Genomic DNA, 25,896 nt, shown 5'->3' on the forward strand with positions numbered 1-25,896 from the left:
GTCCCCGCCAACAAGCACTGATGATGTGTTTACAGTCATATAATTCTCTAAAGCATGGTTCTCAACCTGTGAATGACAACCCCAGGGGAGTGGAGGGCGAGACTCTTTCACAGAGGCTGTATATCAGAGCTACTGCTAATCAGATATTTACGTCACAATTTATAACTAGCAAAATTACAGTTGCGAAGTAGCAATGAAAATAATTTTATGGTTGGGTGTCACCATAGCATGAGGAACAGCATTAGGAAGGCTAAGAACCACAGCTCTCCAGTCTGCCGGTGTGTAAGAGGCAGGACGAGGTGAGCGGAGAGAGGAAGACTGTTGGTTACTGTGCTGGTCCGCTCCGCATACTGTGACAAATGCCTGAGAGTATTAACCTAGAGAGAGGAAGGTCTTTCCTATAGTTTCACGTGCTTCAGTCCATGGCCAGTTGACCCACTGCTTTTTGAAGCTGCGGTGAGGTAGTCTATAGAGTTGGAGTGTGGGGCAGAGGAAGCAACTCACCAGGAAGCAAGGGGGCTGAGGTAGATCCAAGACTGAACTTATCAGCCCCACATCTTAAAGGGTTCCCCTTCTCCCAGTAGCACCCCAGGCTGTGGTCCATGCCTTTAGCAGAGGGGGCCACTGAAGGACACTCATGCAAACCACAGCATTACTAGGGGCACCAAGTGAGGGAGTCAGAGCACGGGCTACCTGTCAGATGTCTGGGCAGCTTCTCATGCCTTGCTGAAACCCGTATTTTGGAGGCTCACAGCTCTCAGATCACGACTTCCCTTTCAGCTTTTACATCTCCTGCGCAAATGAAGTCACAGGAGACATTCAGCTGTTACAAACTTCATGTCAAGCTTTGAAGAGCTTTTTAATAGCAGAAATATTTGGCTCACGTGTGGGCTTTGTAGCTATGGTAAATACCTCTTAGTTATCTGTCGCTGCTGTTATTCCACACCTCCAATTTGGGAGAAATTCTGCATATGCATTGAGGCACTAGAAAAGAATATTGAACTGTATCTGAGCTCCTTTGTGAATGGGTTCCTTTTATTTCTTCTCTCATGGAACTAATACGTTCATCGCATTGTCCTGGTTATGGGTGGGAAAGCAGTGGGCACAGAGGGATGCTGATTGCTGTGACAGTGGCTGGTGGCTTCGCTTGCTTAGCTGCTGGAGGTTAAGTGGTCAACCAGCTCCTTACTGATCGTGCTCACTGAGTCATTTGCTTGTACCACGTCCATCCATCCGTGTGTGTGTGTGTGTGTGTGTGTGTGTGTGTGTGTGTGTGCCTGTGCATGTGTGTGTATGTCTGTGTGTGTATGTCTGTGTGTGTGTGTGCCTATGCGTGTGTGCGTGTCTGTGTGTGTGTATGTGTATGTGTGTCTGTGTGTGTGTGTACATGTGTCTGTGTGTGTGTGCCTGTGCGTGTGTGTGTGTGTCATACACGTGTCTGTGTGTGTATGTATGTGTATGTGTGTTTGTGTGTGTGTGTGCCTGTGTGTGTGTCTGTGTGCATGTGTCTGTGTGCATGTTTATGTGTGTATGTGTGTGTGCATGTGTGTGTGTGTGTGTGTGTGAGTGATTGTATCATGTGGTAGAGGCTACAGGCCAATGTCTAGCGTTCTCTACCTTATTTTATGAGACAGAATCTCTTCCTGAACCTGGAGCTCGCCTGATTGGCTACCCCGGCTAGCCATCGAGGTCTAGGACAGTCCTGTCTCCACCTCTGATGCGCTAGGACTCCAGGCACGTACCACTGTGAACCACTTTTTGTTTCTTTGTCTTAACATGGGTGCTAGGGATTTGAACACATGTCCTAGAGCTTGTGACAGACACTTCACCCACTGAGCCATCAGAGTCCCTGCTTCCTGGCAATACTTTATTGACTTGGGATAAAAATGCTCTTACTTTTTACAAAAGAGGAAAGTGACCACAATTAGTCTATGATAAAGGTAGAAAAAGATAAAAGAAAACAAAACAGGGAATCCTGTGTCATTACTGAAGTCTTAGGTCTTTATGGCCTACCGTGTATCAAAATAATATATTTAGAAGTAGCATTTCTGTGCAGAGTTCCATTTGAACAAAGGCCAGGCACTGAGCATTTAGAACCTGCCCTATACTGAATGATAACATTTACTTCCTTATGTTACCCAGTTATCTTATGAAACAAAAACAGGAAATTCTATTGCACTCCCCAAGTTAAACACTTGACACTCTTATACCTTAAAAATGCAACATTTTCGAAGTCTAGATATGTTTATTAATTAGTGATTATTAACACTCAGTAAACAACATTATGTCTTGTAAAAACACAATTTCGCTGCCCAGCGTGAAGCTGGGTCTATTATTCCCTGTTCCATATGCTGAAACACACTCAAATGGTCACAAATGACCTTAAGCATTAAACACATGTAAATGAGAACAGCGTAGAAAATGCACTTTTGATTGATAACTAAAAGACCAGGTTGGAAAGCATGCGACAAAATGAAGTCCTGTCCAGAAGGAGATGGCTGTGTGCGCCATGGAGGAAGGGCTCCCCGAAGTCTCCCTCCGGAGTGCTGGGATTACAGATCTGTGCCTTCCTGCCCAGCGTCACTTTGGGTTTTAGCCACTGTGTCTGGTCACCCTACTGTTTTTCTCAAACTAAGCAGTCAGGGTAGGCAAATGTCCTCAACGTGGAGAAACTTTAAAACGCCAAAGGATGACAGAGTAATAGTGGAAGATAAAGCGATTCCAAATGGAATTGTTACTATAACAAAACTCATAGTTAAACACACAAAGGGAAAATGTACAGAAACGGCCGTGTCATGTGGGAAGCACTTACGGATGCCATTCCCCTCCTAGGTCAACTGGCCACGGGGTGGGACCGCAGAGCACGATATGGCTCTGCTAAGGGAAGGCCAGCTGTTCTCCCAGCCTGGAAGAGGAGGAGCCCAAGGGGACTGTGAAAACCATCGCTAGATCAAGGTGTCTCAGCCTCAGCAGGAGGTGTCCTGGGGCAGACACTTCTAGGGTATGGAGGGTTTGTTTGTGTGCTGAAAGCTGGCCAAGAATAATCTCTTCCATTAGACATCAGGATCAGTAGAAACCAGTAGAGACATTGTTTGCTCTGACCCCAAGTCCTAAGGACAACAGCAGCAGCAACAACAATAAAAACATGTTCCCGGTGACTGCCAGAATCCCTTAGGGTGCAAAACCACCCACGATGAGGCCCACTGAAATAAGGCCATTTAAGAAGGCTAATTTAAGCTGGGCCTTCCCCACCCTTGTACTGAATGATCTTAGCATGAAGCAGCCCCAACTCAACTATTTGAAGTTTTGGTGTCCTTATCTATTTAATGTACCTGCCGACGAGATTAAATGAGATGATGCCCATGAACTGCTTAGAACAGAACCTGACACACAGAAGGTGCTCAATTAATGCTATTAGTATTACTGCATTATTATTAATCACCCATGGCATCAAGAAAGCAGTTTCGACTGGGACACGTTAACTCAGACAGGATGCAGAGAGTTATCTTACCAGCTTGATATTTTCTGAGTCTTGAACACGCCAGTCTTCTTGTTGCTTGCGATGATGCTGTTCACATCTACGGGCACAGTTAAGAAAACCTCTGCAGCGATTATCGACTACAAGAGAGAGCCTACAAACACTTTGGCTTCTTAGCACAACGGAATCAACACAAGGGGAAAAAAGGGGCAAATTTTCCACCTGTGGAAAGGACCATCTAGGGTAGCATCATGGCAGGGGACATGGCCAGAGGACAAATGCCAGAGGGCACTGCTGGGAGCATGAGGCGCTTGCTGTGCTACTTCCCAGGTGTGTGTGTGCGTGTGTGTGTGTGCGTGTGTGTGTGCATGTGTTTGTGTGTGCGTGTGTGTGTGCATGTGTGTGTGTGTGCGTGTGTTTGTGTGTATGTGTGCGTGTGCGTGTGTGTGTGCATGTGTGTGCGTGTGTGCGTGTGTGTGTATGTGTGCGTGTGCGTGTGCGTGTGTGCGTGTGCGTGTGTGTTTGTGTGTGTGTGTGTATGTGTGTGTGCACGTAGATCAGGCATCCAAAGACAGGTGTCCACCAGTCCCTGAGGAGGGCAAGGCCGGCCTTCGTTGACTTTCCAATCTCCTAAATGCTTGTAGGGGAGAGGTGAGCTTTGGGAGTGTTAGGAGGAGGCAGAGAGAGGGGTAGAGGGAAGCTTAGAGAAAATGCATCATGGAAGAAGAAGGTCAACCTAGTGAGAGGTTCTTGAAGAGTTTCTGCCTGTGGCTGTGAGCGGTCGTAGAAGGACTCGTGCAGAAGAGCCATGGTTAACTTTATGGACCTGACGCGTAACATTCGAAGACCCTCGGGAAAACCACATCTCGTTTCAACACTAGGGAAGGCTGGACTTCAGGTCTACCATGGGTGGTGTAGGTTTTCTGAGAGCTGTTCCTTCTCTCTTTGCTCTGGCCCCTCGACTGTCAGAGCCTAATGAACACACTCCCTGCGACACCCAGGAGAGCTCCTGTGGCCTTATTTTCTCTACTGACCTCTGTCTCTGGTTTCCCTGAAATCCCCTGGCTTTCTGATTTCTAAATACCCCCACTTTCTCCTATATTTGACCTGACACATTGGCTATATGAACTTCACAACCCCCCTCCTGGAATAAGGCGAGTTTAAATAAACAAGAAAGAAAATAATTCTAGTAAAGGCCTCAAGCTGAATGAAATTGGGCCCATGTGGAGGATACCAGGCGGACAATGATGTTCCCCTATTGCTCGGAAAAACAGATTTCCCGAGTGTTCGGAGTACACACTGGCCGAGATCTCCCTGCCAGAAGAGAACCACAGGATTCTTAAACTCAAATCTCTGCTTGAACCACCGGGCACACCCATCCTCTCCGAGTGAATACACAGGTACTGTGGTAGCTTTCTTCCCTCAGGAGTGGGGAGGCAAAATCAATTAGCTCTCCTAATGATGGGCTTTGTTGAGGTTTACAAAAGTGGCATAATGCAGACTTTTTCTTTTCCTGGGTGAACTTTCCTGTATGCAAATTAAATACCGTTAAATTACATTCATTAAAAAAATAAAGGAGACTAATTTGCCTACTTGTTTTGATTAACTAAAATGACACACCGGCCTACGGTTTCTGTCTATTTCAGGAGCGTTCTAGATGAAGTATCTTGCAGGAAAGGATGCTTGACGGCTTCATTCCGAGAAGCAAAATTAGTAGAGTCAACTGACAACTGTTTTTAAGTCCCCTCCCCTAGCCACACCCTACTCTGCGTTTCCATGGTACCCGAGTGCCTGCCTTAATGTGCCTGGCACACCTGTGGCGTCCTATGAGTACATGACTAATCTATCAAGCAAAACATATTATTTTGTTAGTGGAGGTAATACTTTTTATAAAATAGTCACGGGGAAGTTAAATTATATAACTCAGAAAACCTATTAATAATTTTTAGTAAACATCTTAACACTATATACTTTATACAATTTATAAAGCCGTGACTCTGGGTGGTTCGGCCTGGAGCAAGCGTGGATATTTCTATTCTAGAAGTTATTTTCTTAATGAAAAATTCATAGCAGTACTTAGGCTACCTTAGTTTTAGAACTGGGCAGGAAATATATTTTGTGGTTTAGAAGGGCTTTTAAATATATTTAAAAGAAGCACAAGGAGAAGAGGGCAGGTGTTATTTCAGAGCATCACCTTAAGAGATAAACTCTGATATTGTGCCCCCAGCCTTTAGGTCCGATTGTGATGGTCTTTCTGGATGGCACTGTGTCCAATCATAGATTTTATCACCTCCCTGTGTCACCTCAGGGTAATAAAGGAAATCCAATCAAACTGAGTCAATATGAGCGGGATAATGTTCAACACCGCAGACCCAATCCTGCTCTGTGATCGGCTCCCACCATCTAGAAGATCTCACTGGGAGGGCCTGGGAGTCAGAAAAGCCTTCCTGTGGTTTCTGGGTGAGAGGGAGCAGCTGTCAGGCCCCTTGTCAGGGCAGCTGCCGGTGGCTCACAGGGAACCAGAATTCTACCTCTGGCTTCCTTCCTAAACAAAGCACATGTCAGGAGCGAGCCTCCATTTTAATTATCTGTTTATTTTTATTCTTAAATATGTATACTCACGTACAATAGCAAGGACAGTCTTTTAGTCAACCACATACATTATAGGTATGTAAAATATTGTTGAAAATATTAGCCTGTCTGTAATTGGTAATCGAATTTGCCAGTTGTACATACATATTGAATCAGATAATTCTTCTTAAATTTATTTGTTTGTTTGTTTGTTTAATGTTTATGGGTGTTTTGCTTGTGTGTGTGTGTGTGTGTGTGTGTGTGTGTGTGTGTGTGTGTGTGTGTGTGTTATGTGAGCCTGATGTCCTTGGAGACTAAAAGAAGACATCAGATCTCCCAAGACTGGAGTTATAGTCTGAGTGCTGGGAATTGAACCTGGATCCTCTGAAGAGCATGCATAAGCTATCTGTCCAGTCCCCAAATATTGTTCTTTAAAAAAAACCATTTTAAACTACGTGTGTGTGTGTGTGTGTGTGTGTGTGTGTGTGTGTGTGTGTATGTGTGTGTGTGGTGTGGTGTGTGTGTGAGAGAGAGAGACAGAGACAGAGAAAGAGACAGAGACAGAGAGAGACAGAGACAGAGAGGGCATCTGTGTGTGAGTTGGGTGCTGGGTCACTCCTGGAACTAGGAAGAGTGTACCCTGGAGAAGCAGGATATACCCTTGACTGCTGAGACAGCTCTGCAGCCCAGGATTGTTCTTGAAACCAGAAAATATTTAAGAAATAATAACACTGTGACTCCTGAGGCACTGCCTTTTGGGGGGGGGGTTATGTTATCTTCAATTTCATTGGGGGATTAAGAGGGAGGGAAGAACACTAAGATTATAACATAAATCTTACTATTTTGATCTCTAAATGACTTTTACATACTCAAAAGCAGCATTTTTTGGTTCTGATTTAAGGTTACATTCTATCTGTCTGTCTATATATCTAAGTATCCATGTATCCATGTATCTATCTATCTATCTATCTATCTATCTATCTATCTATCTATCTACCTATCATTTTCTTTTTCTGAGGCAGGGTTTCTCTGTGCAGCCCTAGCAGTCCTGGAACTGGCTCTGTAGACCAGGCTGGTGGTGACTCTGCCTCCCTGGTGAGTGCTGGGAGACTAAAGGCATGTCTGGATTTACACTACTCTTAAATCTGTTCCTTACTCCCAACGAATCAAGAGGTGGCACCCAGGTGCCCACCAGGTCTGTTGACCATGCCACTTGGTACCTTCATGCATGTCCGTCCCCCTCCCCTTCCCTGCAGCAGGTGCCGTGGAAACAGGAACATTGTTTCAAGTGTGGAATATTCTGCAGCTAATGCCACAGAGGTGGGTTAAGGCAGGGAGGGTGTTTGAGGCTGATGAGTCAGTGGCCATGGCCAACCAGGTTGCCCACCTACCAGTGTTTTACTTTTCTTTCCCTCCTATCTTCCTTTCTCTTTTGATTTAAGACAGGGTTTTGTGTAACCCAGGCTGGCCTCGAACTCCCAATCCTCTCTCCTCCATCTCCCAAGTGCTAAGACTGTAGGCAAGTTGCCTAGACTCCAGTTCTACTTTTACTCATTATGGTTTGGAGAGGACTGTGCAGCGATCAGAATTCAGCCTACCACTTCTCTCCCCCAGTCTTTTATCATTGTTACCTTTCCGCCAGCTACACCTTACTTAGTGGTTATTATGTGTGAGTGCTTAGGGATTCTTTCTTACTATACTAAAGGGGAAATCATAAAGAGCAATTCTTTTCACATTACTATAAAATACATTTGAGGGGCTGGACAGCTTGGTGGCTAAGAGCACTGGCTCCGTAGTGAGATTCCCAGCACCCACATAGTGGCTCACAGTCATCTGTAACTCCAGTTCCAGGGAACCTGATGCCCTCTTCTGGCCTCTGCAGGCCAAACACTCAAATTACAGAATAAAAAATAATAATTAAAACCAAACAGAGAACTGGGAAAACCAGATGACTACACTTCCGATTTATTCTTTGAATTCTTGTGGGTGCAGATTAGAGCCAGTGAGGCAACTTAAGGACCAAGGAGAAACTTAAGGAAACCTACTCATGAGTCTGAGAAAAATATTCAAGATATAAAATTCGCTTTACCTCGGGGCTGGGGATTTAGCTCAGTGGTAGAGCGCTTACCTAGGAAGCACAAGGCCCTGGGTTCGGTCCCCAGCTCCGAAAAAAAGAACCAAAAAAAAAAAAAATTCGCTTTACCTCAATTCTTAATTTCTTTTTAAACATCTCTTTGCATTAAATCTGAGATCAATAGCTTTCCAGGGTCAAGATTCAGAGGCCTGGAGACATAGGGAACCGACAGAATGTCTTAGAAAGATAAAAGGCTGCATAACTGGCTAGCATACAGGTCCAGAGCTAACCTCCTCCTTGCCTTACCCATTAACAATAAGTCAAGCTCACTCACTATCTTGGACTTTCTCTGTCTGCCTGTCTGTCTCCGTCTCCCCCTCACGTCCCCACACCCCCAAGAGATCTTCATACTTAAAAAAGTCAAGCTGAAGTTGAATTAACTAAACATGCTATTTTTCCTAAAAAGAATTGAAAGCTAAAAATTAGAATGATAAAAACTTAGAGACCAGTATATGAGACTAGCTGTGTTTATTCCATTCGGAAGCCAAGAGCAACAGGACAGTTTTAAAATGATGAGGCTAACACGCAGGCTAACACTGATGAGTGACGGCCAGGTCGGTTTTTATCATCTCTCTGGTCTGTTCATTTGTTTCTTAATGCGCTCATCTTGCCCATTAAGAACAATTAGCAGCTTTGCCTAGAGATTTGCTGGCTTCAGACAGGGTTTCTCCCCACTTGTTGTTGCTATTGTTACTGCTGGCACTCACCTTTACTTTTAACAAAGCAGGTTTTGGATAATATCCTGCAACCACTGTATGGTTGAAGCCTCGTAAAATCGTATAGACAGCCGGCGATTCCTGAGCGAGCTGTTTGATCTATATGCTGCATGGGCACTGTGTCATTTGCTGAATGATTTATTCTTACAGAGGGGGACACGCAAATGGGGAGGGGGCTCACTCACATTAATTCACTCAGCAGAACAGATTAGAAAGCACGCCGGTTGTAAGCTGTTTGCAAATCAACAACAACATTAGTATTAAAAGCAGGGAGCCACATTGCCAATTTTAAGGCTTTTGCATGCTTTTTTCTCTTAATTAAGATAAATTAGATCTACTTACAACAGAAAAAAAAAGGCACACAAACGTGGAAGGAGCGCACCATAAAAACTGAACCCTGTCAGGAAGGTCCTAAGAGAGGAAATAAAACGCACGGCCAGTTTGGGTCCGCATCCTGAAAGGACCCTACTTCATCTACATTGTAAGGTTCTCCCCTCCTGCCCTTTGGCACCCCGCTATATTAAACCCATTGTAAAACCCAGCACAATAAAGCTCTCTCAGGGCTGAGCCTCTGAGGACCGAATGTTAAAAATCCATTTTCTTGGGAGGGGGCTGTACCAATCATTTCTTTGAAAGGCCGGCAGGGTGAATGGCAGAATCTGAGATTTCCTCTCTGATTTCCTGGGCTGGCCTGGCATCTCTGCTGTTTAAAGCAAAGGTATGATGATAATTAATGATATTACCCTCGCTTCCCTTCTTTGGAGTCTCTGTAGATTAGCTCAATAATAATTTTAGCACAATTAAATTTACATACTGATTTCCAGAGGCTTCCCACAGTCTGATGATAAAAACTTCTAATTGATTTCTGGGGCTATTAAATAAAGTCACTTGCTGACTTCAGGGCTACTGGGCCCAATTTGAAAGTTTTCCATAATCAAAACAGCTCTCTCTCTCTCTCTCTCTCTCTCTCTCTCTCTCTCTCTCTCTCTCTCTCTCGTTCAATATTCCTGTCTTTCTACCCTCCAAAAATACCACACAGGTCTGAGCTGGCGTACCTGAGAGCTTCCCGGCTGCTCTCTGTGCTCCTGACAGGGAGGAACACAGGCAATGACATAGAAGAAGCCAGGATATGAGTGAGTGGAGCAGCAGCAGCCGTCCTCAGGCATATTTAGAAGAACTTGCTACAGTCTCAAGATCATGATTAAAATCTGATGTTTAAAAAAAGGGAAGCACCTTTTGTGATCTCTCTCCCTGGTGTGAAAGGCCAAGGTTGTGATTGGCTGTTTTTCCTTCCTGAATTTTTTTTTTTTTTAAAGGGCTGTCTGGCAATTAGCTGGGTGGGGCTCTGCAGAGATCACAGCTGCTTCACAGTGTTAGCCACCACGGTTCTCCTTCCTCCTGTGTGAGCTGCCGACAAGTTTATTCTCGAAAAAAAATTACGGAGTGGAAGAAAGAAGAAGGAAACAAAAATCAAAAATAGAAAAATAGGCTACAAAATTCAAAGCTGCTTCAAGCCCTTGAAGGGACTAAAAATCAAATAAGGGTCCTGTCTTCTTCACCATGTCGGGGAAAAAAGATTCAAAGCAAACAGATCTTCCATTTTTCCTCTCAATTTCTAACTGCTGTTAACTGCCTTTGAGCAAATCAGTTAGGCTGCTAAAGTGGCCAATAACTTATGCTCACTTTCTTAGTTAAAGAACAGTTCAATTTCCTGAACTCTGTGTACATATTAGTAAAGCATAATCTGATATAATGGAGTTTGAACTGTAACAGCATAGCAGAAAGAGAAAAGGAGAGGTAGCTTTTTAATCCTAAATAAAAGGAGATGACTAAGAGGCGATAGCTGTTTCCAGCGGAAGATGTAGGCAACCTCTTAGCAATTAGCATAGGTACAAGATGTTAATATTTACCAGTGATATCACAGAAAGTAAACAATAATCTTAATCGGCTTGGTGCTAGAGGACCTTAATGAGAATAAAAGAACGAGAATGTTTTGAAATTATGAAGATTTCGAATCCGCCTCGAGAGACATGCAAAACACAGACTCCTTCAGCAAGGAGTGTCTGGAAAAACCCTATGAAAAGGAAGACACACACAGTCATCCGCAGGGAATTCATACATTGCTCGTTTCTCTTAATTACTGATCATGTGTATGAGGAGCTCTTTTTTAATACCCCGTGCTGTCTGTCTTTTATGTCGACTGTTACTCAGCCTGGGGGCAGGGGTGGGGTGGGGTGGGGGAGAACAACGAACCGGCTTTCTATCTGAATAAGGATACTTCTGATGGCCTTTTCATTCCCATCAGTTAGCAGAACTTCTTTGACATCTGCAGAAATAGCAACCTGGAAAGGAAAAAAAAAAAGGAGCAGAGCAAACAATGAGCAAACATGCTTGTCTGTGTGGAAGTAAGGACGGGAGTGACAAGCCTTCGGTATCATGCTTCCTCACCTATTTCTCTGTAACAATCTTCAATCTTTTTTCATTTTATGTCTGCATTATTTTAATCATTCAATCAAATCAGTCAATACTTTTATCATTCCATTTGCGGGAGCCTCTATCTTGCTATCATTCTGTTCGGTAATTGCATTGTGACAGCGGATGATGGTATTCTGAGAGGCTTTCATTTGTGGGCTTCTGTTTATCTAGTAGAGCCATCATACAAGGCTGTCACTCTGCCTTTCAGCTTGCTTCTGTCTGGCTGCCTGATGCCCTTCATATAACTTTGCATTGCAGGCAGATGGCTTTGTGAGGGTAATTTTTTTGTGAGCTTTGACATGCTCGCACATTGGGCTGTAACCTCGACACATTGTATAAGAGCGACAGGTTTGTCAAATGCCAATCAGTGTAACAATATGCTTTTATTTGTAGAGACATAAAAACTTGTCTAATGCACTGTGCTGCTACATAATATCTCCTGAATACATGACTCAGAACCCAGAGAATGGGGAACGACGTTCCTGAATGGCCAATCTAATTCAAAAGAATCTAATTACTGAGCGCTCTGGATCATGTTTGTTGGTGTAATAATGCAGGCAAAACATTAGCAGCTATCTCATGGTGCTCCAACTGTGATTCGCCGGGCTATCCCTGTATCTTAGCAAATGGGACTATAATCTGAAAAAAAAAATGCTTTCGCTATAGCAAAGAAAGACTGTGCGAGGCCTAGAATGTCACAACAAGCGATATTGACTACACTGAGGTAAAATGTTTCTGCTCATCGAGGCAACCATAAAATCAATATGATCCGAAAGTAAGTCAATCTAGAAGGTCTCTCAAGACCCTGCAGCTTGACCGCAGCTGATGCTGTTGACGGTTCTCTGACCCAGCAGTTGGAGGCCCTGGAACACTTTTCCTTTTGTTTCTCCCTCTGAATGGGATTGGAATTGAGAAAAGACCTACCATGAGCCCAGCCAAGCATGTCATGCCACCCCCTAGCTCACACACAGCAAGGTCCCTGAAAGAGAGAAAGACATGGGAGAACCCATACAAATTAGGTGGCAGTGGTCAGAGCCATATATATGTTACAAGAACAAATTACCATCTGCAGTAAGAGCGGCATTGCCCGGGAGTTGTGGAGACACGACTGGCCTACCTCATGGCGTTTTGCGTTTTAAAAATAATTATGAAATAGAAAAGTCACAAAGCAGGCAGACCAGTGGGGGTTCCCTCATTAGTGTTCGCTGCAACATTACCACCGCTGAGCTGAAAAATCCGAGAAGGTTCCCTTTTTTCCCTTGTCAATGGCGCTGTCTTTTAGAGCTAAACTAGCTAGAGTAGCGAAAGATAATTGTTAGGAAAGGATAACACCGTTAATCCACATTCACGCCTTCAAAAACAGTTAGACAAGTAAAGGAGGAAGATATACGAGTGCGTATGAACTTATATTAGCGTCACACACAAGCCACAAATAAATGCAGCCTTAAGGAATTTTTTTTGTTTTGTTTTGTTTTGGTTGTGTTTTTTTTTTTTAACTCTAAAACAAGCTGAAATATTTTGGAAAGCTGAACCACCCCCATAAAACACAATTACCCAAGAGTATTTAGTAATTAACACAGGTCACAATTGACCCCAGCACAACAGAGCGAATAAACAACACAGGGGTATAATATGGTCAGCCTGGGCAGCCCAGGCTGGAGCTAAGGCTCAATGTGTCACTCTACACCTACTTTCCCCCTTTTGTGCCTAAATGTCAGCCCTCCTGTGTGACAATCCCACCCTGGCCCACTGCTTGCTGATTGGAGCTCAAGAGCTGAGCAGAGGCCAGCCTCCAGGGCGGGGTGTGTGTGTGTGTGTGTGTGTGTGTGTGTGTGTGTGTGTGTGTGTGTGTATGTGTGTGTGCTGTGTAGCTCGACTCGGGCCTGCCCTCTGCATATGTTAGATGCTCAGACTCAACTCTGTGTAGTACCAAGTTTGGGGAGTTTATGGAGAAAAATAGCAAAATTAAAGTGTGTCTGTGGGGGGGGGGGAAGAGTATATTCATATTAGAAATTATTTTAATATATATTTAGTTGTTCAAAGTAACCCCAGATTGGTTGGTAAATATTGACCCGCAAAGCTTCAAATATTACATGGTATCAACCTAACCTCTTAAGAACATACGGTTAAAACACATGATGATCACTAATGACTTGTTATAGAACATGATGGACTGAGGAATATATAGACTGTTTATAAAATGATAATTAAAATGAAAAAAACCCAAACTCCTACTTCCTGCTTGTACCAAAGATTTCCAGAATTTTTAAATAAAAGACTTTCCCCCCTAAATCCCATCTATGATTTGATCCATAACACATATTAACAGCTAAAAATATTGATTTCTTTAGTACAGTAATTTATATTATACATATTGTCGTGGACACACACAAAAAAATACCTTTAAAGCCAGAACATCTTCGGTTAATAGCTGTAAGGCATTTATCTAATATGTCCGTGATTCTGTAGCAGGAGGTACAGAATGTGTTTATTTGTGGGGACTTTTTTTTTCTTGACCTTCACAATCAGTAAGGATTGATTGTACCTCCACTTTTGTTCTCCCCAAATCAAAGCGAAGTAAAATGCTCTGAGTGAAAATCAAGGGCCTTTGACATACAGCAAAAGCTGGCTGTGTGGTGTTAGCCTGAAGGCCATGTGGATGGCTTCTCAGAAGCAACACGTGTTCACGGGGAACTCTTTTTCCTTTTCTCTTTTTCTTCCTTTCAACAGTTTACAGTCTGGAGACTGGAGGACAGGACGGGCCATTTTCAATAGGCAGATTCAATATCTGAGATGGGCTAAACGGACAGCTTTTAACTTCGGCCCTTACCTGAGTTACCTGTGGCCCTTACCTGAATAAATGGCTGTGCTTGAGGCAGTAGTAAGCCAACACCTCCTCAGACGGCCAGATGCCTGGAAACACAAGAGATGCTAGGGTTAGCCAGTCTTCTCTTCCAGAGTAGCATCTAGGACAAAGGCTCAGTACAAGCCATCGCAGCTCCCACCAAATGTGACGTCATGGCCCCAGAGCATGACTTTCCTTGTATATATAAAATGATCTTTCCCAGTACAGCAGTCTGTACAGACTTTGGCAAATCTCAATCACAACAGAACAAGACAAAAACTACTTAACAACCAACATTACAGACACCAAAACTTAATGCTGACAGTGGTTCAGGTGGAGCTTGACCTCTGTCATGTAAAACGAATACACGTAAGCTGAAGGCTTGCACTGTGTGCGTATGCAGATCCTTTTAGGCACACAAAAGAGAACTGAAATCACTTTAAGGAGCAGATAAAACTGCAGAGGCCATTCTGTCTCTCTACACCCGTCCATATTAATGCTTTAAAATAGCAGGTCCTTCATTTCTTTAATCAAAAAAACCAAACGGCAGTATAAGATTAAGAAACACCAATCTCACCGACGTTAGCATGCCTTTAAATCAAACAGTATTCCTATGCATTAAAGTTCATGGACAGACACTTCCTAAAGTCATCACCTATATACATCTACCGACAAGACCTAAAGTTGGAGAATGGCTGACTCGCTTCTAGGTAAACATGTCAGAACTCAGTCACTAGTGGTTGTCATGGGATGGTTGGATCATACATACTTTTATTCTTTTCCCTATACCTTTTAAAATGTATTTCCCAACATTTTTACATGAGCCTACATCACCTTAGATATGAGTGGAACAAATGATCTCATAAGAGTGATGGATTCTTCAGAAGGATCAGACTCAACCATCTGTCAACCGTCTGTCGCACAGTTCCCTCCCCACCCAGCTTTCCTGTTTGAGCTTAAGGAAGCTCGGAGGCCCCAGGAAAGAGCAGTCTCCTCTCAGCACCCAGCACTCAGCCAACAGGCCTTGCCACAAGGTTAAACACACTGAAAAAAACTTCATTTTTTTCCTCCCTAGATGGGTCTCCTACTTTGAAGAGGCAGAGGTGGCTTCAGTGAAGCACCGGCTGCAGGAGAGCCCGGGCAGGTAAACTTGCTAGTCCAACCTCCCAGCACTTTCAGGAGAAAGGACAACTTGGGAGGGGAAGAGCGGACAAGGAAAATCTAGAAACACATTTAGAGGGAAGGAAGTCAGAGAGCTGGGCGAGTGTAGCCGTTAAGACCACAGACTGCTTGAAACCAGACCATTGGGGCTCTGGTCTCGCTTCTTCCATTTGCTGGCTGAGAGACTTTGGAGAGGTTGCTGGCCTCGAGCTTTTCCTCTGCTCTCCAGAATAATCGCAAGGTCAACTTTGTGGGATCCCTGTGAGGATCGGATGAGTGGAATGCATGCGGTTTGTTTGGGGACAGTTCCGAACTCATAGTAAGCATAAAGGAAAAGCCCGTCGTTCCTGTTGGCCTCTCGCAAAGAGAGAATGTGTGTGGACCACAGAGATTATCCCGAGTGTCATGACAGGTGGAGAACGGCTTTTACCTTTGCTTTGTCAGGACCCTAAAGTCATAAGGCCCATACACCTCCATGCATACGGACTTCATAAAGACTGAAGTACATAATCAAATTCTCTGAGGGAAGACCCAAGACACTGCTCTCGCTGAGTAGATATAATTACCACAAGAATGCGTTTCTTTATGTCCCAAGCACACGGCTGTGAGGTTTTAAAAGAGTAATGATAGGGAAAAGGTATTTAACTAAAACTTAGGCCCCGATGGAGAATGAATGTGACTTGTAAAGTGCAGAGTCTTTTCAATCCGTTTTATATTCTTTTCCAGAAATTATAGAGTGATTTTTAAACTAAGTTAAATACAAAGATCGAAAGGCTATATTTCTACCACTAGCAATATAATCACTGTTAATGTTTTAGACATCATTTCCAAACCCTTTCTAGTCAGGAAGGGATCTTACTCAGTTGGGATCTTGTCATGCAGGGATTCAGTAACTTGATTTTGCCCCCATCCAAGAAGGCTAGAAAGAGTCCGTAACACGAAGTCTACACCCCAGTCGTGTGCTTTGTACCAACTGCCTATACTCTACTGTGCATCTCCACGCAATTAACCCACTTTGTCTTAGCAGACAATTCCGGTAGGCTCGAATTCTGTAATACTGTAAGACGATAAACAGCAGGAGTGGAAGGGCATACCTTTCTTAACATTTTTGTTCATAAATAGAGATGGGATATCTGGTGAAAAATTAAGGACAGGGTCTGGAGAGATGGCTGAATAGTTAAGAGCACTTTCTGCCCTTGCAGATTACTGGGGTTCAACTCCTAACCCCCACATGATGGCTCACGACCATCTTTAACTCTAGTTCCAGGGTATGCACCGACTTCTTCTGGCCTCCAGGAGCACCAGGGCATGTATGCAGCACATACATACATGTAGATAAAATACTCATACATAGAAAATAAAAATATTCAGGTCCTTTACAAATAAAGTATAGTCTATATTCTGGTGGACAGGTTGAGCGTCCCTAATCTAGAATCCAAAGTACTGCGAACCTGAAATTTTCTGAGTGCTCATATGATGTAATGGTCACATGCTCTCAGGTGACGTCAAAGCACAGCTGCACTAAAAGCACCATACAAAACAACTGGAGAGATGGCTCAGCGGTTAAGAGCACTGACTGCTCTTCCAGAGGTCCTGAGTTCAATTCCCAGCAACCACATGGTGGCTCACAGCCATCTGTGATGGAATCCAATGCCTTCTTCTGGTGCATCTGAAGACAGCTACATATAATAAATAAATCTTAAAAAAAAGCTTCAGGTGATTTGTATAAAATACATATGAAGCAACTGAATTTCATATTTATAGTTGGACTCCATTTACAAGGTATTATATAACTCCAATGATCCCAAATTTAAATGCCTCTGGTCCCAGGCCCTTAGGATAAGGGACATTGGATCTATATGAAACTGTCCCACGCTCCATTCATCCCCAGTAAGAATGTTTGTTCTGGGCTGATTCTTATGACTCAAGTCCTATGTGACAGTGAAAGGATTGGGGACCAACTGCACAGGATTTCCCTCTGACCTCCACACAGGGGCAGCTGCACATGCTCCCCACCATAGATCCACACAGTAATGAACACTTAAAAAAATTTTTTTGTTTCTTCAAAGCCTTTCCTAGATGTGGCTTTATCTGTACTTTAAATGACTAATTTTGTTCGTGTGTGTTAATTATATTCGCAATGGGTTTCGTTAGAGCATTTTCACGCATTTACATGTCTGTTGCTTACGCTGACTCTCCCACCCTCCCTAGTCCCCTTTCTGTGTTACCGATCCTCTATCTAGTCCCTCTCTACTCCCCTTGTCTTTCAGCAATTGACGGCACTCACTGGGTTCATTCGGTTGACCCTGGGCAACGGTCTGTTCACAGAGCCATGGCCTTTGTTGCACCACTGAAGATGCTTCTCTCCCTTCCCACATCATGAAGTGCCCATAGATTCTGGGGTGGAGGGAACTACTATTGGCTACTATTGTCTCCTAGAGGTCTCTGCAGGCCTCTTTGGTCCCTCTTCCCTACACAGAGGGATGGCCACAGGCCCTGTCTTGCACAGCTCTCCAGCCAGTGACCTCAGCTGCTGTGAGATGAACGGTACAATGATGTCAGGCTCTGAAGACCACACACCTCACAACACAGCTTCCTCCGTCTCTTACCTTCTTCCCGCCCCATATCCTGCAGTGTCCTGCGGTGATCCTTAGGAGTGATGTAAAAGTCATATTCGTGGCTGAATGTCCAGAGTGGCCAGCACACACTGGCTACTAATGGGTTATGCAGTTACCATGGCCCACTGTAAAAGGCTTTTCTGGCCAAAGCCGATGGCTGCACTGATCTAGGGTGTGAGCACACTTATTTCAAAGTTACTTTGATGGGCATGTGGTGTTCCTTTGACAAAACAATAGCTGTCTTTACTTCCCCACTAGGACCTATGATCTACACAGCTATGAGCTTTGGGCCAGGATATGGTAGAGGATGTAGGCTCTCTCCTAAGGATCAGATTTCAGCTCTCCTTCAGCGGTGGCTGGTTACCCTTGTTACCACTCTGCTACTATTGCCCCAATGGGCAATTCTCGCTCTGTTGGTCAGTAGTGGAACCTGCAGGGTACACAGCCAAGGAAGACAACCCTGGTGATCCCTCCCTGAGCAGCCTGAATAGCAGCACCTCAGGGCACTATGAGAGCTGGTTAGCCGGGACCAGGATTCCACCCTGGTTCCAACTTCTTTTCTCTATGCCCTAAAATCAAAGTGCGTGGATGACGCCTTTAGCAGTTAGGTCTTATCTATTTCTGGTTGGCAAGCAACAGCCAGGGCAAATGCCTGTTATTTTATTTTAAATAATGTGAAAAATTTAAAAGTATCATTGCAAATCAAGACTGAGACAAGATACTTCAACCCCACGAGGATGGCTCTCATAAAAATGTCAGACAACAGAGCTACGCATGAGGTTACAGTAGGGATGTAAACCATGGGGTGTATGTGGATGGGTGCAAAGGAATGTAGGATAAAGGAAGGACACGGATGGACAGAGGGAACATGGATGGACAGAATGGTCCTTCAAAGAAAGCCTCATGCAAAGTTCTGAAGAGAGGGGCGTTTTGATGTTCTAGGAGTAGGGCTCTATCATGGAGAGAAAGGCAGAGAGTGAAACAAGACAAACCTGGAGGGGAGGTTAGGGACCAGATTACAGAGGCTCCAAAAGCAAAGCTAAAATTTTAAATCCTTCTTAAAATCTATGGTTTAAGCAACAGACTGTTGGATCTGAATTACATCTAGAAGTTGATCCTGGATAGTCTAAAGAAACCTGGTTGACCATGGATACAGGGAGGCAGGAAGAAACAGGGTAAGGGCTCCTCTTGTCCCTTGTCACTGCCTTTGGAGCCTTAACACTCCCTACATCTAATGACCTAGTGGGTCCTGTCAGCCTACTTCCCAAAGACATCTCAAATCATCACCACTAACCATGGCCCAGGAACTAACTGACAGGGCTCAGTTATGAACAAGATGGTGGACCATAGACAGATGCATATGCAAATTTCTTCCCGTTTTCCATGAGCTGATTTTATGTATTAAACACGGAGGAAGCCTGGACTGTGACAACATACAGAGAGATACTGGGACTTATGTAATGTCACCTTTTTGAGTTTCAGAATCCTCATCTTGCAAAACGATAGGTTTCAGTCGGATTATATCCAGGAGGCCTTCACCCCATAAAAAGTACAATAAAAAAAGAAAAAGAGGCCCCACCCTGTGGACTTAGATGGAGCTCATCTTGAGCCCCTGCTCTTATGGACCTGTGACCTTGGCAAGGTGCTTAACCTTTTAAAGCCTCTTCATCCATTCATGGAACGTTCAGTTATTACAGCCATGCCGGTCTTAGAAGCCAGGATCTCGTGGTAATTAAAGCGCAGCCTCTCCCTAAATAGCTTTAATAGAGGCAGAAGGACATAAATAGAACTTCAGGTACTGAGTGCTGCTGTAAGGAAAAGAAAACACAGCAACAAAACATAAAACAACTCTTGGGTGGGGGTGGTGCTCCTCAGTGGCCAGTTGGGCAAAGCCTCAGGCTGGTATTTGTTAAATACGGGCAGCAAATATTGCTTACAGGATGGTATGAAGACTACATGTGTGTGCATATCAGGCACTTTAATAAGGTGAGGCACACGCCGAGTTCCTTATAGATGGTAGAAGCCTCTGTCACTGAGGCCATTGCTCTCACTACTTTGAGATGTTTCTGTATAATCCTGAGGGCACTTATACACTTCCATGGAGAGTCTCGGTTTTAATTAGTGCCCCATGAAATCTCGTCAGGACTGCATTTGGAAAAGTGTGTCCTGGTTCTGGACTTTAAAACTCAGTCTGCAACAGGAATTCCAAATGTGTATATTTATGTACATACACATACAAATGCATGTATTGTGTGTACATTGTGTGTATGTGTGTATATATATTTTGAACCCATATATATGATGACTGTCTATATATATGTACGTGTATATGTATAACTATGCATGTCTGTGTATATATGTATTTATATGATATGCATGTATAACATGTGAGCAACACTTGCTGTAGAATTATTATCTTGCTCTGTGACATCGAAAGCTTCACTCTGTACCATGAAGGGTTAAACAGAAACCATCCTACATTTATGAATCTGGATTACGGAGAACACAGGTAGATCTGGGTGGAGGGAAATGTCTGAGCAGCCGGGAACAGCAGGCAGGTGAAGACTTGCTTGGTGACATGCTAACACTTATTTAAAGCTAGTACTATTGAGAAGTATCATGCAGAGGGGAGCATCAAGACGCAAGTCAGATAAATACTCCATCGCGGAGTTGGAAGCGGCCCCGGGTGACTTGATATACAGGATCTTGACATGCCTTCCACTGGGTGATAGGCCAAGGGCACTGGGCTAAGACATGGCTGCTTATGCTCCTGGAAGAGCCAACATAACTATATAAAAGAACCAATAATGAGCACGTGGCAGGAGGGGACGTCCAGAGGACTTCAATACTAAACGCTTCCAGACTGTGAGATGGGTTTACAGGTAGGGCTCAAGTTTAAGGAGCAGTAAGACTTGAACTGTATGCATTTTGACTGGACTCTCACTGAGGTGTGGACTATGACGGAAAGAACCCAGCCTGAAGGGGAAAGAAGGGAACTTCCCAGAACATTTCCATGGGGCTCTGGCCTTTGGGTCCCAGGGTCAGTTTGGGGGACAGGGAACAGAAAAAGGGACCCATGATGAGACTCATGGCTGAGTGACAGGGACACATGGCAGTCACAGCTGCAGCTGCTCACCAAGTTAAGGATGTGAACTCGAAGGTCATCCATGACATGTTGGCTTTGTGGCCTCAGGAGGCCACTTACATCTCATTGCCTTGATTCCTTACCTGACTAGGAGAACACTGCCCATTCTGTGTACAGACTGTCGGGTGTAGTGAGCACTTGGGAGGCACTCAACCCATGCTGGCCATTGCTGTGACTGCCATGTTTACTACTGGAGTAGATGAAGCACCACTGAGAGTTTCCCACTTGTCAAATGGTGGGCTATGCACTTTGCATGGACTGTTTGGCTTATCCCTAAGACATGCACTATCGTTGTGATAGGAAAGGGCACAGTGACGTGTGTAAATGGGGAATGAACCCACGTGGTTTGGTTGGGATTTGAGGCCTAACTCTCCCTTGCTGGAAGACCACCCTATGTGCTCCTCCTTTGAATAATGGCTGGTCCTGGAATGAGAGATCACAAGTTTCTAGTTCTCAGGGCTGTCAATGACTAATTTTAGGACTCTGGACAAATCATATTTAGGTTCCAACTTCAAGAATAAAACGAAAGGGTTGAATTGATTAGGTCTGTGCCCCAGGATGTAGGCATTATATTTGTGTGCATTCCCAGATAAAACTTCCAAAGACTGTCAGTGGTTACACCGTTTTATTTGTACCAGCACTTGAATGTAAACCTCTACTGGGAAATCTTTTAGATGGATTTAAATGGTCCTGTACATTAAATCTTTAATACGTGTCGGTTTTAATTGAGTTAGAAGTGCTTTGGTTAATTAAATTTCCCAGCTTTAGAAGACCAGCCACATACACTAGTTGTGAAAGTTTTTTCTGGTTCATTTTTGAATTGACAAATGATGACATCGACAGTGTATCTTTATGGGTGACAAAGGTGGCATTTTGACCAAGAGAATGGAGCACATTAAAACAGAACCCCTCTTGAAGTGAAACTTTCCTTCTCCCAAACTGAGCCAAGCCCTCTGATGGACATTTTCTCCATCGAGGAGATTCCCTCCTTGGTGGAGTAGTAAGAATCCCCTTTGGTCAGAAAAGACAAGCAGAGGGGAGACCTCCGTCCAATGAGCACGACTGCCCCTACCCCTGCATCCAGAAGAACAGCTCCATTTCACCTAGCTAGAGAGTATCCTATCTAGGAGAAAATGGACCGTAGAAAAGGAGACAAGAGAACTCCTAGCAGGAGGGAAGATGGAAGGCAGGCCTGGGCTTCCCCAGAAGCACCCCATCCCTCCTGTGGTGAAGAGAGGAGAAGAAACAGGGCTTCTATTGCCAACTTGTCCTCAGAGTAACACCTTTCCCCAAAGCCCTGCTGGGCCGAGGGAGCTGTGGACACAATGAATAGGCCCTCACCTTTCGGTAAAGTCATCTCGTTTCCCTTGACAAGACATGAAGGAAACAAACCAAGTAGAAAGAACAGAGTGGCAAGTGCTGGTCATAATTGCTGCTCCTTATGTCGGCTTCTGAGCCACTTTGCCAACATGGACATACCACGGAAAACCCAGAACACCAAGAGTGGGATTCCTTTCCTGCATTTCCTGATCTGTGTCAGGCTCCTAAAGCACATTCCTACCCTGGAGTCCAGCTTTACTTTACCACACTGTGGCTCCATTTCAAATGCAGGAGAAGCTGCATGGTCTAGGGGGTGGCTGCTCTACTTACTTCCGCAAGACTTCCAGGAGAGAAAAATCGTACTAGGGAGGTACACGCTGCTCGTGAAAAACTCATGAACATCCATTAGCCAGCCCTCATGTTGTGTGAAGGTGAACATCTTAGTACATCAACACTGCCTTGCTCCAAGTTCTCCCAATAATGGCCTTGGGGGAAAGAATAGTTTCTTGGTGGGGAATCAGGAAGAAGGACGAGTGACTCCCCACTCTCTGGACTTGAACAAGTGTAGCTGAGGTTGATCTTGAATTTCTGAGTCTTCGACCTCCACAGACCTATTTATATGACAATGGGGACTGGACCAAGTGCTTTGCGCACGCTGGGTTGAGCGAGCGTCAACTGAGCCCATGTCTCCCTTCTCGCAAAAGAAATTGGTATTAGCAACTTTGAAAAACCTGAAACACCACTCGCCAAGTCGATTTGATGAATAAGGTCACATCTTACTGATGCTCAGGAGATCCCCATTGTGAACAAAGCCTTCTTTGCTATTTCGTTTGAAAGTGCATAGTGAAAACATAGTACATGTTCATATTGAAAAAGGAGGGGGGAGGAGGGAGGGGGAGAGAGGGAGAGGGGGAGGGAGAGGGGGAGGGGGAGGGAGGGGAAAGGAGAGAGGGACAGGGATATGAATAGGAAGGGGGAGGTAAACAGTGGATGTGAAAGCTGGGGAAATGGCTAGGGCTCTATCCTTCCCACCTTTCTACTTATCATTATTCATTGATATGAAGGAAACATGATGATCTGCTCCCCAGAAATTTCTGCTGCTGGACTGACTTGGGCGGCTTCTCACCACAAACTAATGTGGAAATGTGGTGCTGAGCACGTCCCGGCCGTGAACACAGCAGTCTTGCTCAGCCAGGGACTTCTGTAAATGTCTCCAACCAACTTACATGATTGTCTTTAACACTTTTTTTTGTTGAGAAATGAATTTGATTTCATTTTCCTTCCCCAGTTTTCAAATAGTCATTAAAAATTAAACAACACCAGGAAGGACCCTTTGTGATTAGAGCCTTCGTTCTCCTGCAACAAACCAGATCTATAAATTTACGTACCATTGTAGATGTAAATTACAAAATTTATATTCGACTATATTAAAACATCTATTCCAAAAATGATTACCAGTTGTGAAAAGCGGACAGGCTTATCACTTGCTGTCAGTTGTTCGTGCCTAGTTAAGCAATAATGTGCCCAAACTGCCCTTTTGTTTTGTGTGAGAATTTTGGCAATAGAAGAAATGAACACTCGGTTAATAAAAACTCAGGCTGCCTTTTTGCTTTGATGGAGGAAGCAGCTGCCTGTTTTCATTTGCTGCAGAGCAGCGAAAACCCATCAATATAATAAGCAGCTTAGATGCATCCGTCCACAGCGCCTGTAAGGATATAGGGCCATTCGCTCAAAACCAATCCCTGGTTTAATTTTAACAAAGATGTGTCTGACATATTTGAAAATGCATTATAATGGGTTTTGAAACACGAACAATTTCTTTCCCTTTTAAATACTTTTCACAGATTTGAAAGGTGTACATGGAGCTGAATGATAGCAGGGATAAGAAATGGGCCAAACTGTCAGGACATCCTGAGACAAGGGGTTTGAGGAGAGAGGACTGAGAGGCAGTTATCCAGTTCTCGAGAAAGCGGAAGTAATTCATTTGAGTGTGAGTTTATTCATTTATTCAGTCAGACGAATATGTACTCCACACACACACACACACACACATATATATACACACACATACATATGTACATGTGCACACATACACACACGTATATACATATACATACACACATGTATACATATACATATATACATGTGCACACATACACACATGTATATATACATACATCATACATACATCCACACACAGACACAGACACACAGACACACACACAGACACACACACACACACACACACACACACACAATCATCATTGGGCTAGATAGGTCCTCAGCCCACAGCTCCTTCTCAAGACTCTTCAGGCAAAAACATCAACAGAAAAACCCCAGTAGATCAAGGTTTTGAGCACGGTGCTACCGATGCATATTTTAACGTTCGTCTTTTATTTGAGAGAATTCAAATGGGCATGCAACACAGTGGAAGCTATTTAACATAAAAATTAAAAATCAAATGCTGTCTTCTTTATTATACAGTCACACACTTCATTAGACATCCCTTTAAGAAACGATGAATCTGATTGAAAAAAATTGAATTATGTTGAAACACATGTCAAACTGTTTACTAGGCTAGCCAGGAATTACCACACTTTGGAGGGAAAGTTTTAGGATTTTAACTTTTGTTTGGACAGCCTCTAATTTTACAGGAACCATTAGATACTCTTACGGAGCATGAACACACCATGTAGCAAGTCTAACACAAAATACAAACTTGGAAGCAGCTGGCACTGCAAAGCAGTGAGCCTTGGGGAGAGACATGCTAAGAGATCGTTTTATTTTTAGGATGGAGTGGCATTCTAAGATCTCTGATAATTTTCAAGCCTCCCTTTTCTGATTGATTGCTGGCTAAGTGGGCTGTCTGATCGTCAACATCACTGTTAGGTTAGGCAGGGCTTCTCTGGATAACAACATAACAAGCACGCATCTGCACACGTGTTAAGCAAAGCTTCCCGTAAGGGGGGAGCAGAAGGCTTCCTGAGTCACGTGTCAGTTGTAAAACACATCCACATGCTGGTTCTTTTCCATGTATGTGTGCATGTGTGCATGCGTGCATGTGTATGTACGTGGTTGTGCGTGTGTACATACGTGTGTGTGTGCGTGCATGTGGTGCTGCTGTTGCTGTTGTAAATAAGTTTTAGCTTTACTGAAACACTGTCAGATTGTATAGAGAGTATCTCGTTTTTTCTTAGTTCCTACTGTTGATAACATCTTATTCCTCAAGTCCCTGAAACTGTCTAGACTCAAGTGCTTGCTTTGAAGACAAGGCTTGGGATCCTGTCGATCCTGCCGATTCTGCCGGAGGTGAGGGGCAGTATTAGCATCTCTCCTTCTGCACTTCCCTTAGTTGTTCTTAACTAAAAAAAGTTCACACTAAGAGGTAACCCAATCACAGAAAAACACACATGGTATGCACTCATTGATAAGT

General features: G+C 44.0%; 1 protein-coding gene across 7 annotated transcripts in view; it reads right to left on the bottom strand.

Moving 5' to 3' along the window:
• Camkmt (calmodulin-lysine N-methyltransferase) overlaps positions 1-25,896 on the bottom strand; it is a 381,129-nt gene that overhangs the window by 46,101 nt on the left and 309,132 nt on the right. The window contains exons 4-9 of one of the 7 annotated variants that reach the window (XR_010052077.1): positions 14,227-14,287; positions 12,299-12,353; positions 11,178-11,241; positions 3,512-3,578; positions 913-984; positions 694-792 (exon numbers count right to left, since the gene is read on the bottom strand). Coding sequence is in view for 2 of the 7 variants with exons in the window: in NM_001134463.1 (NP_001127935.1) it covers positions 3,512-3,578; positions 11,178-11,241; positions 12,299-12,353; positions 14,227-14,287 (247 nt within the window). In the remaining 5 variants the exon portion in view is untranslated. The remainder of the gene's footprint in view (positions 1-693; positions 793-912; positions 985-3,511; positions 3,579-11,177; positions 11,242-12,298; positions 12,354-14,226; positions 14,288-25,896) is intronic. The other 6 variants (XR_005505500.2, XR_010052078.1, NM_001134463.1 and 3 more) reach the window with 6 other exon arrangements.

The sequence above is a fragment of the Rattus norvegicus genome, chromosome 6 (genome assembly GCF_036323735.1).
Source record: "Rattus norvegicus strain BN/NHsdMcwi chromosome 6, GRCr8, whole genome shotgun sequence".
NCBI classification, from domain to species: Eukaryota; Metazoa; Chordata; class Mammalia; order Rodentia; family Muridae; genus Rattus; species Rattus norvegicus.